Source organism: Podarcis muralis, chromosome 2 (genome assembly GCF_964188315.1).
Source record: "Podarcis muralis chromosome 2, rPodMur119.hap1.1, whole genome shotgun sequence".
Taxonomy (NCBI): Eukaryota; Metazoa; Chordata; class Lepidosauria; order Squamata; family Lacertidae; genus Podarcis; species Podarcis muralis.
In genome coordinates, this window is record NC_135656.1 from 91052690 (window position 1) to 91068701 (window position 16012).

At 41.0% G+C, this 16012-nt stretch overlaps 1 protein-coding gene across 8 annotated transcripts in view; it reads right to left on the bottom strand.

Annotated features, from left to right (window-relative positions):
• Positions 1–16012, bottom strand: part of ITPR1 (inositol 1,4,5-trisphosphate receptor type 1) — a 214982-nt gene that overhangs the window by 128971 nt on the left and 69999 nt on the right. For 6 of the 8 annotated variants that reach the window (XM_028719345.2, XM_028719346.2, XM_028719344.2 and 3 more), the window contains 7 exons: positions 10748–10834; positions 9207–9365; positions 5376–5474; positions 4079–4162; positions 3840–3986; positions 2558–2653; positions 1390–1434 (listed from right to left, as the gene is read on the bottom strand). In XM_028719345.2, the coding sequence (XP_028575178.1) occupies positions 1390–1434; positions 2558–2653; positions 3840–3986; positions 4079–4162; positions 5376–5474; positions 9207–9365; positions 10748–10834 (717 nt within the window). The remainder of the gene's footprint in view (positions 1–1389; positions 1435–2557; positions 2654–3839; positions 3987–4078; positions 4163–5375; positions 5475–9206; positions 9366–10747; positions 10835–16012) is intronic. The other 2 variants (XM_028719343.2, XM_028719348.2) reach the window with 1 other exon arrangement.

A 16012-nucleotide genomic window follows, 5' to 3' on the forward strand; every position in this document is an offset into this window, starting at 1 on the left:
GCTCCCTAACCCTCTAAATCTGCTCTGGAAGGTCCTAAATGCAGGGGGAGGGGGTTGCAGGGAGGTATCTCTTAAAACCACCTCCATCCCCCCCCCCCCCATTCTGTTGATGTATTCCTTCAGCCAGTAAATGAGCAGCCCACCTCTGTGATTTGCTGTGCACAAACCACCATTAGAAACCTTTTAATAGTTTCTGAAAGAGCTGAACAAGTCTCCTTAATTTAGCACTGAAATCATGTCCTTCTGGTTACTGACACTCCCACTGTCCTACACAATATCCTCAATCAGGAGATGGGATACAATTTCCTGTATCTATACATATACTTTCTCTGTCTCTCTCTCTACACACATACACACTTCCTGAGGTCCTTTAATTACAGCATCTCACTTCCAAGTGCTTAGAACCCTGTGAAAATGCTGCTGCTCAATTCACAGACAAAGATCTGCAGTTTCACCTCCACTATTCGCACACAATGTGCTCCCTGCACCACATAAACATTCCGAACTGCAACAGCTAGCTTGGCACATTCAAATGCTGACACACACATCCCACTATTATCCATACATTGGAGACATGACCTTCAACCTCCTACAGTCTGGAGGACAATCAGCATCTGCATATACCATACTTCCGAAAGACTAATTCAGGAGTGGGGAACATTCAGCTCCTTGTTTTTTCTGGTCATGCAGCACAGAAAATGCTTGCTCACTGTTCTGGAAACTTATCAACAGACACATCGTTTATTACAAGCAAGAGTGGAGAGTGACTACAATTTCAATGGAGGGATATAGTTTCCCTGTTTCTAAGGTAGAGAAACACTGTTCTAACCAAGTTGTAAGAAGGCCTTTATAACATGCTTGGATAAATAAAGGTGAGATTACAGCAGGCAGAAGGATAGCAGATTTGTTTAGCTAGATACCTTACCTAGGTAACTAAAGATTACCACAGCCCAGTATCACTGGAGACGGCAGTGGAAAACGCCATGTTAAATACGTTATCAATCAAGAGGTTAACAAAAAGCTGCAATACTAACCCTGCTGAATTCAATTGGACTTACTTCTGAGTAGACATGGTTAGGATTGCACAGTAAGCTTTGATTTGTCTACATGCTTGCCAATCATACCAGGGCCTGTGTCAACACCAGTGCTCAAATTACAGGGGGCAGGCGGGGCTTAGCCCCCTTATTTTTGTGCTGCCCCCTTAGAGACTTACTTTAGAAACTCTAGAAGCATATCAGAGGCATAATTTAGCTAACATTTGGGGGGGTAGGCAGGGGTTGAGTTTGTGGATTTCATTAAGGGCCCCCTTAACTTCCACTCCCCCAATAATTTGAGCACTGGTCAGCACCCCTTGATTAGAGGCAAGAGGATACTCTTGCCTATACTTACTGAGGACTGACATTCCTGGTAATCTTCCACATAGTCAGGATTTACCTGATGGAAGAGAATCACAAGCAAGTCAAAACAACAACTAGTTTTCCCCCCTCCCAAAATCTATAACACAGTACACAATGAATTTTATTCTGGAACATAAATAAATTCATAAAATGCTATCATAGCCGTGCTATGGCCAGCCACTCACAAAAGCAAGCTAAGCAACTGTAAGGCTAAAGCAAAAGAAAAAAGAAAAACCCATCAGTGTAGTGTGCTGGCTCAGCTCTTTAATCTGAGCAAATTTGTGCAGGACATAGGAAGAGCTTGCTGGATCAGACCAATGACCCGTCTAAGTCCACCATCCTGCTCTAACAGTGGCAAACCAGATGCACGTGAGAAACCTGCAAGCGGGACAAGAATGCAACTGCTCTCTGTCCACTTGTGATTCCCAGCAAGTGGTATTCAAAGGCATATTGCCTCTGACAGTGGAGGTAGAACACAGCCATTGTGACTGTAGCTATCCTTGTGGCTCCATGAATTTGTCTAATGCTCTTTTAAAGACATCCAAGTTGGTGGCCCATGGCTGCCTTCCGTCGGATAGTGTTCCGTTGACTATGTGCTATGCGAAGAACTTCCTTTTATCTGTCCTGAGTCTTCCAACATTCAGCCTTCATCGGATGCCCATGAGTTTTAGTGTTATGTGAGAGGGAGAAAAACTTTTCTGTATCCACTTTCTCCATGCAATGCATCATTTTATAAACTTGTATTACGGTACCTCTCACTCATCTTTTCTCTAAACTGAAAAGTCCCAAAGGCAGCAACTTTTCCTCACAGCGGAATAGCTCCACCCCCTTGGTTATTTTGGCTGCCCTTTTCTAACTCTACAACATCTTTTTTGAAGTGACTGTATCAACCAGTTCAAGATATCACAGTTTTCAGGGCACTTATTTATTAAAGTACATCCACAGAACTCTATAGTAGGAAAGTCACTTATGGAGTGAGTTTAGTGTTTGTTTCAAGCTTAATTCAAAGAAATGTCGGTGCTGCCTAACTTGCGACCCCTTCAGATTAAGATATTCTTTCCAAGTCTCAATTTAGTTACTCAGTACTTATCCTGAGTAACAGTACCTATAAAACAAAGGAGGAAGACAGCATGTAAGGAAAAGGTTCTCGGGATACTGACCTCTGCAGCTAAGTAGTGTCCAGTGGCAAGATGTTTGAAACGAAAAAGGCTATTCCAATATCCAGCACCACCTCGACAAGGGTCATGTTGTACTACCTGTAACAGACACATCGTTTTTTACAAGCAAGAAGAGATGCGCTTCCAGAAACCAGAGGGTAATCAAGAGATTCCAGAGGGTAATCAAGAGAATGGGCCAAAGCTAACAGATCGGAGGAAGAGAAATGGGACAATCAACAAGAAAGAAGTTGTCTAAACAGCTATGACAAAATATATTTGTGATAGTGCATCTTGATAGTTTGTGATAGTGCATCTTCCTATGATGAGTAGCAATGCTACGCTGAAAGAACATTGGCACCAGTGAGTGTAAAAAGAATGGCTTGGTGTCGGAGGATAGCTGCCTTGAATAAGAGCAGAAAGGAGTGGTTCTATGACCACAGGTGAAATGGACTGAGTTCTGGAGGAAAGGGTTGCCTTTGGTGCCTGGACTCCTCGCTGAGAGATAATGTAACATCCATATTTGGGGATGTATTTGTTTGTGGAGATGTATACTGTGCATTTATTGGTGCCACAATAAATGTTGTGCAGGCAAAATGATGCTGTGAACAACAACAACAACAACAACAACAACAACAACAACAACAAAATTATTATTTATACCCCGCCCATCTGGCTGGGCCTCCCCAGCCACTCTGGGCGGCCCCCAACAAAATATCAAAACACAGAAATGCATCTGACATTAAAAGCTTCCCTAAACAGGAACGCCTTCAGATGTCTTCTAAAGTCTGGTAGTTGTTGTTCTCTTTGACATAATTGGTCAAGAGGAAGACTATTAAGACAACTGTGACACAACATCCTCCTAGCCTCAATAGTTTAGCGGCCTTGTTTTTAGCAGCCTCTAACCTGGTCTGCAGGTGCTGCTCTGAAATGCCACTCTGGCAGGTGGAAAGGAAGTTTAAGCACCAGCCTACTGCTTGGACATCAAGCCAACCTGCACTGTGTAACAGAAATCAGGTGAGACAATGGTGAGGGGTAAAGCTCTCCTAAAGTATTCAACCAGCTTTCCAGGCACAACACCAGGTGGCCAGGTATCCAATCCAGTTAATAACCTGTCCTTGAGAACATGTTGCTGTTTTTGAAATCTAAACAGTGTTTCCAGGTAGGGGGAAAAATATAGGATGGGAAGCACAACAAGCTTTGGTGTATGTGGAGCTTTCCATCTAGGTTTTAAATAAAGGCAATACTCATAACAAACCTATTCAGAAATCTCTATTCCCATCTTTACCTCAACTTCCCACAGAGCTTTTGAGCTAGTTGCAGAAGTAGCTGACTGTCTCCCAGTGGTTCTCAGGAAGACGTGCTGCTTCTTTCTGTGCTCATCACAAGTCAGAAATTTTTCCTGCTCTGCATGAAACAACCGCACCACATCTCCCTGCAAAGGCAATGAGAAGGCAAATGGGTAGGAAGTTCAACAAATAATTTTAAAATTTAAAACCTAGAAATGAGGTGCATTGTTCATCGTACCCCTTTCAGGATATCGTCTTTGTTATCACTCCATTTCATAAAGAGGACTATTTTCCAACTTGTGTTGCAGTTCACCGAGTTCACCTGTAACAAAAGCAAGCATAAGCAATTAAAACAGAAACATGCAGACACATGAATTGTTATGAAATACTTTTGTTCAGCAGTTGCCTTTTTTAAAAAAAACAACACACACACACGCTTCATCGGTGATATAAATTTTGCAAGGGAAGTGGCAGTGTGCATGAAACATCTGGAACGGTAATGGAAACCATGATTGAAGCTAACTAGGAATTTCTCTCATTGGGGGCTTGCTAACCATGGTGGGAGCTGTCCTTTTTTGGAGTTTTATTTATTTATTAACATTCTTATGTTACATCAGTAAACATTATCATATTACATCACAAGGCTTATTATAATTTTCAGCATGTATACAAAGTTTATATACCTAAAGAAAAGAAACAAGGACAAAAAAACTATTCCAAAATCATATATGTACCAACACTTTGGATTTCCTGTCTATCCTGTTGTATATTCCATTTTTTACAAATGAATGTACTCTTATTATTGTATATTTCTTTACATTTTATCTAATGAGAGATGTCTGATGAATGGAATTTCTGGTGAAAGCGCAAACACTCCGAAAGCTAATTTCAATCATGCAGCATAGTTAAGTGTGGGAGCATTCACCAAAAATACAGGGAATCTTTACAGTTTAGGAGACAGGTATAGAAACAGACAACAAAGCTCAGTTCAACAACCTTACTGAGGCTATGACTCTGAACAACTTGAATGTAGCTGCCTAGTTTGCTCAGCAAAATTTACAGCACGCTTATGCAGAAGTTTTCAGAATTCGAAAAGACTTACAGTGCAATCCTACTCATATCTAATCAGAAGTAGATCCAAGTTGAATTCAATAGGGCTTGCCTCCAGGTAAGCTTAACCCAATTTCCCTAGGAGTAAGTTCCATTGAAATCACTATAACTTACTTCTGAGAAGACATGGGTAGGTTTCTTGAATTTAGCAAACTTACTTCTGCATAAGCAAGTTGGGAATTTTGCTGTTAGTGGTCAATTCAAGGCTCTGTCCTTCAATAACATCTTTAGTAAAGCTAACTGAGCTACAGATGAAAGATGTGTCATAGCAATATTACTATTAATGTAGTATTACTATTAATGTAAGTGTTGAAACATCTCATTTATACTCTATTTGCAGCTTAAAACAACTACTCCAGTTAATCTGCAAACCAGTTTATAGTCCAACAAATTTTTATTGGCTTGGGTATTTTGTTTTAACTTACCTCATTACAGCCAGGATTGTCTACTAGTTGGTGACTACTGGCGTGCAGAGGCTGGCCAGCGTTAACCGGATTCAATACCACCTTGTCCCCTATGACGACCTGAAAAACAAAAGAGTAAAGGTACAGTGTTGCCCCTATAATTCTAGTGACCTCCTGTTTGTGCTACTGCAATGTTCTCTTTGTGGGCTGCCCTTGAATTAGCTTGAATTAGCCAGATCCAGAATGAGGCTGTCAGGCTGATGCATGGCACAGTTCAATGGAGCTGTGTGTCATTGGTCCTGAAAGTGCTGCACCACCTACCAATAAGCTTCAGGGCCCAATTAAAGAGTGTTAGTGCTAGAGTACAAACCCATAAATGGCTTGATAACCCAAGTAGCATCCTAAAATGTCACCTTCTGAAGGAAGCCCACTGTTAGTGGTGCTGCTGAATGGATGACACTGACACATGACAGGGCCTTCTTGGTTGTGGTACTCCATTTATGTTGTTGTATTGTTTATACTGTTTGCCACCCTTTGTCCCATTCAAGAGGAAGGGCAGGACAAAAATTCAAAAAATAATATGAATAATAAAAAGAATATTTCTACAAGTTCATTTCAGAGTAATACCATTATTAGGCCAACCAAAATGTCATGAAAAAGTGTGTGAGCTTTTGAGTTTCCCAGAACTCTTCTTCAGGCTAGATGGTTTTATTTAAAACACACACAAACAAAACAGGTAGGGGAGAGAGAAAGAGAGAACAACAGTTGGTGTTTGTCAAGTCCTCCATATCCATATCTTGTTAAGTTTTAAGATGGAGTATGGGAGGAGTTAGCAGACATTCAAATGAGGCACTTTCAGGTGCAAATGAAGGTTTCAGGTTGCGCTTTTCCCTCTTGGGGGAAAAGAAACACAGAATGGTTGAGCCACGATCTCTGCAAATACAACAACCAGCTGCTGCTCAGTTCTGCCTCATGGAAACTTTGAAAAACAAAGTTTCGGATGGACTGTTTGACCATCAAAGAATGGAACTCAAGACAGAGGCACAGTTTTTCTAGTGCTCCTTCCACCAGCATTCATACTTCGAGGTTAATCTGAAAGTTGACAAAGTGAGTCTTTTTCCATCCACAATAGTTCAGAGATTAAACTATTTTATCATCTCTCTCACAGACATGACTCAACAACATCAAAAAGTATAACCAAAAATGCAAAATAGCGAACAATAGTTTACTTCAGCGATGCCATCCGCCTTCGCTAGTGCATGTTATCATGAGTCACGGAAACCTCTCTTTAAAAATAATAATGCTTAATGCATTTTAAATGAAGCTCTCGACTCTTGAGCAGTATTTCCACAGCAGTACTGAGACATTACTTTAAAGCGTTCGCGCACATGGGAGGGGGGGAGACAGCAAGGATGGAAAGTACCAGCTACACCACCCCTATCATTACAGTTTGCTGCTTATCAAGTCATTCATGGAAGGCTGCTGCCTGAAGCAGGAAACCTTTTGTAGGTTCCAGGGCACTTCAGAACTCTGAACAACCAGAGGTCTAACAGGTACAGGGAGTCTCCATGAAGACAGGAGGCTCTCCCTGCCATATTGTTGCCTTCCATAATTTGGAAGGTGACAGAAATGGCAACCAAGCATAAAGGCTATGCATTTGTCCCTGCTGCTCTTCCTCACACGGTAACAAACACATTTAAATAATGCCTGAAGAGGGTTCATATCCTCAATAAAGCTACGTTTAAATCACTCTCACAAAAATGTGTACGGCAATATAATCTGGATCCTCTGCTGAAAACTGGCTATTTAAAGTGCTTTGGCCAACCTGATACAGTAATTGGCTGTGTTTCCTGTTTGCACTATTATAACAGGGGCATATGAGGTGCATCAAAACTTCATCAGCTTCAGAATCTCACAGCTACAGCACCCAATTATCTACCATCACTATCAAGAAAGAGTATACTGGAGTTGCCATGTCCTTCATGTTATTTCCATAGAGCAAAACAAAAAAATATTAAAAATGTCTCAGTCCTACATCTTCTGCCACAGAATCACCTATGTGGAAAATCAAGGTCATAGAAAGAATTATAATGCGCCACATTAAAGATTCCCAACAAAATCCTGGAATCAGCAATGGACTGGATGAAGGCCAATAAACGGAAACTCAGCCCTGAGTTTTTGTGGGAAAGATATCTGCAGAGAGAGAGAGAGAGAGCGAGCGCGAGAGAGAGAGAGAATTCTCCCCCAAAGAGCTAGTATTTTGGGGGGTACTCAGCTGTATCCAAAGTGGCCTAGGTTTTTCTCTGCCTTTCTTCAGATTAGGCTGGCGTGCCAGTTGTAGCCTCTATTGGACAAAGGCAGCCTAGCCAGTATGTTCTAGTAACATCCGGTTTTGCCTAATATACTATGTTATACTGTCTTTGAAGACTATTTGGAAAGTTTAATCAAAGCAAAATACATTCTCATAAATCAGTCCTGGGTTAGAGATTGCATCTCAATAGGATTAAAAGAACCTTCAGGTCCATTTCCAAACACAATTCAATATATCACTTAGGGCAATATATCACTTAGGACGCAGGTTCTTAAAGGAATGCCTACCACCGCCAACCTGCCTGAGATAAGGTGTGCAGTGATCAGAGGGTGCACATTCTCAGGGAAGGCACTGTAGGTCGATTTCCTGCCCTAGAGAAACGTGTCTGACACATATTGTTAGAAGCAAAGGGATTTTTATTCCCCCAGGCTTTGAAATGCATTTTAACATTTTCATTCTTAAAATGCACAAACTATTACATATTCAGCTCTACTGAAGGGGATATATACAACTTTTAAAGAAATGAACAATACTAGCCCCATGTAACTGAGGGGCAGACATGCTAAACTGTTACAGAAAAAGCAATGGAAGAAGAAGAAGAGAATAAGAGTTTGGATTTGATATCCCGCTTTATCACTACCCGAAGGAGTCTCAAAGCAGCTAACATTCTCCTTTCCCTTCCTCCCCCACAACAAACACTCTGTGAGGTGAGTGGGGCTGAGAGACTTCAAAGAAGTGTGACTAGCCCAAGGTCACCCAGCAGCTGCATGTGGAGGAGCGGAGACGCGAACCCGGTTCCCCAGATTACGAGTCCACCGCTCTTAACCACTACACCACACTGGCTCTTAATGGCTCTTAATAGTCTTAATGGAGACTACCATGGCACCTCAAAGTGAATGGGTGAGATCCAACAGGGTTTCTCCTTCCTCTCTTGTCCCCATGCAGCCACACAAGTGCCTCCATATTATGCTCCAGAGGATTAGGAAACTATTTGTAGCAGATTTTGGAGGGTGCCTAGGGGGCTGGAGGGCGAAGAGGGGAACAAGAAATCCAGTTGCACAAGTAGATTTCTATTGTGCAGATGGGCAGACAACAGAGGATGTCACCTAATGCTCATTTTGGCACACAACTTTCATGGATGCTGCCCCCGCCCCCAGTTTTTGCTGCAATTAAAGTAATTTTTTAAAAAAAGTTCCCAATAGTTTTATGATCGGGAAACTAAATGCTTGGTGCATTGCTATATTTTAGCTTAAGAACAAATTAATACATCAACAAAATAACTTAAGTGTTTTCATAACCATTTGAAGTAAGTGGAGATTTAGATGGCTACTGTTCCAGTCTTTAAAAAATGTCCCTTGTTTCCAAAACATTTGTTGCCATAGCAATTCACCTCCCACTCTCTTCAGTCCAGGAAAGAGAGACATGTATACTGTATAAACTCTTGTGCATTTAATTAATCACAAGAAAGTAAGCTACTGACGAAACAGCTTTGCAATATATTGCACCGCACACCATTTTCTCTGACAATCCTGTAAACTTACGCTATCTCCTATGGAACGCAGTTTGTAGAAGGGCTGTATGTAAAACCAGGACCCTTCGTTGCCAGCCTCATCCAGAGTCACCCTCATAGCATTCTTCTCTAGCAGAGCTGGAAGTCTCTTATTTACCGTCAAGTATTTGTTGCTTTTCAAGTGCAAAAGCTAGAAGTTAAAAAGAAAAAAGGGGGAAAGAGGGGGAAGGGCACCACAAACGCAATTAAAACAAAAGAAACTTTTATCCCACTGACTACAATAGTCAAAGTTTTCATAGGAACGATGAGAAAATTCCGTTCGTTCCTTAATGCTTTCACATACTGTACTTCATACTGAGGGTGAAAGCAGAAGACAATTCCGTTTTTGAGGCCCCCTTAAAATTATCACAAGACATTTCTTACACAGAGTGGTCAAGCTAAAAATTGAAACCTCCTACCCAAAATTCTCCATAGTTGAAGGAATACTGCTGACTATGGAGTAAAAATCTGTAGAATACCAATATAATTAAGAGCTACATAGGATGCTATAAAGAGCATTAAATGTTCACTCAGTATATTTATAAATACCTTAAAGTTATTACTGCATATACCCTTGTATCAGCTTTAAAGGTAAAGGTAAAGCTACCCCTGCCCGTACGGGCCAGTCTTGACAGACTCTAGGGTTGTGCGCTCATCTCACTCTAGAGGCCGGGAGCCAGCGCTGTCCGCAGACACTTCCGGGTCACATGGCCAGCGTGACGAAGCTGCTCTGGCGAGCCAGCACCAGCGCAGCACACGGAAACGCCGGTTACCTTCCCACTATAAAGCGGTACCTATTTATCTACTTGCACTTAATTGTGCCTTTGAACTGCTAGTTGGGCAGGAGCTGGGACCGAAAGACGGGAGCTCACCCCGCCGCGGGGATTCGAACCGCCAACCATGCGATCGGCAAGCCCTAGGCACTGAGGTTTTACCCACAGCGCCACCCATGTCCCTGTATCAGCTTTAGGAAGATGCTAAAGGCTACAAAGATGCCTAGGCTACAAAAGCTAGCAACCAATCTAACACTCATCAAGTACCATATTTTTCTGTGTATAACATGCCCCCGTGAATAAGCCGACCCCTATTTTTTGGGACCCCAAATTAAGGAAATGGGGGGAGATTGCCCAGAGTTGTTAAGCTTTTAGCATTTTTTTATAATAAAAAACATTGTCTAATGGAAAATCTACACGGAAAAATACGGTACTTATTGGGATTTTAACCTGCGTCTCTCATATTCAAACCCATCACTCTAGCTGCTGCACCACATTAACCCCTTAGAAGGATGCCTACATATATATGGATAAAAAGTACAAGGCCCAAAGTGCTGTGACAACACAGGGCAACACGTGCTCACTAAAGCACAACCTCTTGTGAGTCGAAGAAAGGCTATGATGCTTGTGCATGTCTACTTGCAAAACAATGAAGTTACAACTTCATGTCAATTCAAGCCAGTCTGTGTGGCATATACAGCTGCATAGAATTATGGGTGCCAGGTTCACGGAGACTTCTTAAAACACAGCTGAAGCATACCTGAATAACATTGCCATATTGGATAACCGTCCCAAGCAGCTTCCTATTCTCGGTCTCGTTCTGCTTCTTCTCCAAATCTGCAGCATGCTACAAAGAAAAAAAAGAATGCTGTTAAGCAAGGATGGGAAAATGGGTGACCAACTGCTTGCTTTAATAAACAAACAAACAAACAAACAAACAAACAAAAGTATTTTATGAAGACTGCTTGGAGAGCAGTAGTGAAGTTTGGAAAGAAGAGAGTTCTAGGGAGGAAAAATACTGTGGAAATCTAAAATGCTTTGCTGAATGCTAGTTTTAAAACCATCTAGCTTTACTTATACAGTGGTAACTCGGGTTAAGTACTTAATTCGTTCCGGAGGTCCGTTCTTAACCTGAAACTGTTCTTAACCTGAAGCACCACTTTAGCTAATGGGGCCTCCCGCTGCTGCCGTGCCGCTGGAGCACGATTTCTGTTCTCATCCTGAAGCAAAGTTCTTAACCTGAGGTAATATTTTTGGGTTAGCAGAGTCTGTAACCTGAAGCGTGTGTAACCTGAAGCGTATGTAACCCGAGGTACCACTGTACTTTAAAACATTTTCAAAAAAACCCACAACTACCCCAAAACCAAATCAGGACTCAAGTTTCCCCAAAACAGAGCTACATAAATATATAAAAGCCAACATTATGAATTAAAGTGATATGTGCTGTTGTTGTTTTATTTATATCCCGTCTTTCTCCCTGACAGTGACTCAAGGTAGCTTACAGCTCAAATAAGAACAGCTAAAAACGGGGGGACGATTGGAACACACACATACATGATTCATTAAAAAACATACCGATAATTACAGTAAAAACAGCACAACACCAGCCCTTTCATTAAAAGCAGTCAGTACAAGGATGGAATCAGTCTAACTTCTCTAGGGAGGGAGTTCCAAAGTTTTGGAGCAGCCATGAAGAAGGCCTTCTCGGGACTAAGAGAAAGGCCTCCCTCAAGTATATAAACCCAGGCACGTTCGTATGAGGGAATACAGTCTTTCAGAAAGCTTGGATCTAAAATGTACGTCTAGATGGTTTTTGGCTAGTTCAGTTCCATCATGTACAATGGTGGCCTACAGTGCATTACAAAAGGAACAAGAAGTCCTGCACTGTGGAAGAAAAGTCATCTTTCGTATTTCACAGGATGTCTCCTAAGACAAACATTCCTTTTTGACGTGCTTGCTAAACAGGCTAGTCAGCTTTCCATTAAAACATGCTGGAAGTGGCTTTACATTGCAGAACACCAAGAAGGATATTTTGGAACAACCATACAAGGTTAGACAAGAAGGGGGATATAAACCCAAACGATTGTATTCCTCTAATCCATACTTTAAACAACAACAAAAATCAAAATGAAAGAGAATACTTCAAGTGTATCTTACACTTCATTCTTTCAAGAAGAGAACATTTTTTGAAAGGTGTTAAATGGAGGTATAGGGTCCCACAACTCTTGATACTCAGAATCCCAAAAGTGTGAAATTAAAAAGCATTCACAAGACCAAGAAACCTAAAATATGGGGTTACTGTCTACTAGTAGCAAAGCTATTATATTTATCTAGATCCATTTCAGTCAGACTTGGGTCAGGAAGACACTTTGGTTAGTCCTGGGTAGCATGGGAGCAGCAGGACCAGAGGAAGAGCACTTCGGCCACAATATTTGGTCCAGGAACACACACAGCTGCTAATTTGTGCTAAGCCATGGTTTGGCTTAGTGTTGTAATGTGTGAACTCCATCAGTGTCCTGGAGTCACAAAATGTTTCATCATCGGTTCTGCTTGGAAACTTCACAGCACTTTCAAAACCATCAGCCAGAGTAAACTTCTCAGTTGAGGTCTTGAGCTGCTGGCAGAGGTGGCGAAGAACTGGATGTGGGTTAACAAGTATAAACATCACAAAATGACAGTACTGTAATGGCTTACACACAAGGGGCACACGCTTGGAACGACCAACTTTAGATGCTGAAGAACAAATCAAACCAAGCACTATATAAAAAGGCCACTAGGTGTCAGCTTTCCAAAAGGAGCATTGATTTTTGATGCCGGTCAAAAACTTCAGCGTCCCAGATTCCTAAATCCCTTAAATGGCATTAGCTTAAAATAACCTGACCCTTCGCATTGGTTGATCTGCAACAGAAGATGCTGAATTCCATTGGTAGACACACAAGCCAAAAATGCAAGTGATTAAATATTGGAGTTTAACGTTTCCTTAAAGATTACTCCAAACCCACATGACACAAAAACAGTAAGACAGGAAACTGCTTTCACGTTCCGCAAAGACTGCGCCAGGAATTCTCAATGAACAGTCCTCACACACTAAGATGCTTGTGTGTTTCTATGCTGGCAAGAGATTCATGCAATAATACACACCATGGCACCACTTAGGCATCTTCTAACCATATTAGTTTGTTTGCAGAACAAACAACAGAAGAGCCCATTGGCATCTTGAAGGTTAACTCATTTTATTATGGCATTATGTATTGTGATGAAGGTTCATGCTGTAATAAAACTGCCGTAATTAAACTTTTACTGCTACAGGAAATTGTGGTGTCTAGGTCTGCGGTCTACAGGCACATGCTTCAGCTGTGAACCAGTAAATATGTTTTCCTTTAGATTTACCCCTGAAAAACAAACTCCGCTATCCCTCCTAAATGCTTTTCTTTTTATATACTCATGTGTGTAGTTTAGGTTTGATAAAACAAATTATCATTGTTAAAAAAATCTCCTGGTTGGTGTGATGGTACGCTCAGATCTTTTTCTGGATGAGCCGTTCCTTTAAAAACTCTTGTATATTATAGAAATCCATCACTTGTCTGTCATAGTTAAGTATAGCACTGAGATCCATGACTTGCTGAGGCAGAGATCTTAAAATAATAATAATAATCTGCTTGCTTTGAACAATCCAAGTCATATCTATTGTTTTTGAAACCCCTCTGTTTCAGAATAAGTTGGTCATGAGACACTGTGGGCCGTTGCAAATTTGCTTTTAAAAGACAGACTCATATACCTGCTGTGACTACAGTGAAGGTTTACAAGCATCCAGTGAAGGTAGTTTTTAATATGTGGAACTGACCTCACATGCAAGGTCAACCCATTATTAATTATTTCCCAAGAATAAATTAAGAGTTAATACACTTGGCAATTATACACTCTGCTGGTTCTTTGGATTAACTATGTCTCATTCCTTTCCCAGAAGAACTTAGCATAGTCCAATGAGCATTTGATTTGTTCTAGCTAGATCGATATGTGCAGGGGTATTTTCAGGCCAAAGCATGCCAAACACATGGTGCCAACGCAAGAGCTATATACATTTATTCGGAATGGAACGTATTATATTCAAAACTGAACATTTAGTGAGTCTTGATCACGATGTCACAAAACTGATCACTGAAAGGATATCCATCCCTCTCAGAAAGGACAGAATTAGGGCAAAGAGGAAAGAATAAGAATAAGAATAAGAATAATATATTTATACCCCACCCATCTGGCTGGATTTCCCTAACCACTCTGGGCGGCTTCCAACAAAAGATTAAAAATACATTAAAACATCAGTCATTAAAAACTTCCCTAACCAGGGCTGCCTTCAGATGTCTTCTAAATATCAGATAGTTGTTTATTTCTTTGACATCTGATAGGAGGGTGTTCCACTGGGTGGGTGCCACTACCGAAAAGGCCCTCTGCCTAGTTCCCTGTAACTTCGCTTCTTGCAGTGAGGGAACCGCCAAAAGGCCCTTGGAGTTGGACCTCAGTGTCCGGGTTGAACGATGCGGGTGGCGATGCTCCTTCAGGTATACTGGGCCAAGGCCATTTAGGGCTTTAAAGGTTTAAAGTTTTAGGGCTTTAAACTCACATTTCAAATAGGTTTTCTTTTTTTAAAAAAGCCCAGTATTTTTTTATAATGGGAATATAATAAAATAATCACTTGTTTAAAATATGCTCCTATTTCAACTTGAGTGTAAGCCTTTGCCTTGTATTTATGTACTTCATTAAAAAGTATTTTATGTAGGAAATATTTTTTTTAAAAAGTATTTTATTTAAGGAAGTCGAGGCGTGACTCAGTGCAATGTAAATAAGGCGATATTAAGATTGATTGTAAAGATTGTTTTATTTTGTTTTTTGTTTTTGTTTATTGAAAAATGTCAATAAAAAGTTTTTTTTTTTAAAAAAAGTATTTTATGTACTTTGTGTAAAGCCAGCTACAAACTGCAGGAATAAAAGAACTTAAAAGCATCTGACTTCAATTATTAAGTCTTTATTTTCAAAGATAGACATAAAGCTTATTCCATTTTTCTTCACTACCCATGTAGAATAGTTTATTTTCAAAAATTATATGTTGTTACTCACACCACACTTTCATAATAAGAGATTTGCTTACTGCAGAGATGAGAACTGGAAAGTCTAATTTTTTTAAAGAAGCAGACTCGGGCACAGTCAGCCTCACCAACGTACCTGTCTAAACTATGAGTACTTTCAGCAACAGGCTTGTTATTAGAAACTAGTGTGTAATAAGAGGTTTCCCAGCCTTTCCTTGCCAAGTTGCTACCACATTTTTAATGATTCAGGTCTGGGGAAAGCCCCTACCTGAAAGGGGGTAGGCATTGTTTCCCTGTGGAGCTCTCTCGTCCTACGCATGCAGAATCTATTCAATGCCCATGTCCCTCATTTCTATGCTCTTAGTTTCTTGCACTCTCTTATACATGTAGCTGATTGCAGATGTTAAGAAAAAGTATCATCAACTCTGATCCCCCCCCCCCCGCCATTTGACCTGGGTTTGGTTTGTTCACATTAAAGCATGTATTGAGAAGACCCATCTGCCTACGTCTTTGCTAGCCACCTTTGTCCACACCTAAACAAAGACACCCCCCACCCTTCACACCTCCCCATCCCTTCGCAGTTTGCTCCAAGCACCTCCCCTCACAGATCACAACAACCCCCACCCCCTTTTAAAGGAGAGCGAAGGTGCTTCCCAGAGTAGCTTAGTAAACCGCTCTGTAAAGTGATACTCCACTCAATTAAACAGCTCGCCTAGGAAACCTGCCACCAGCACTAATTGCCTGCTCACCTGCGTGTCGTTCACCATGCAGGAGTTGGCATGGCTGCCTGTTGAAAGCCATATGAACTGCAGCATGGCAACAGTCTTACGTGTGTGTGTGTGTGTCTGTGTGTAAAAATGATTATCTAAAAGTACTGTAACGTAAGATGTTGAAATCAAAAAGTAGCATAAGATGAAGATCAAGATCAGTACCATACTCAC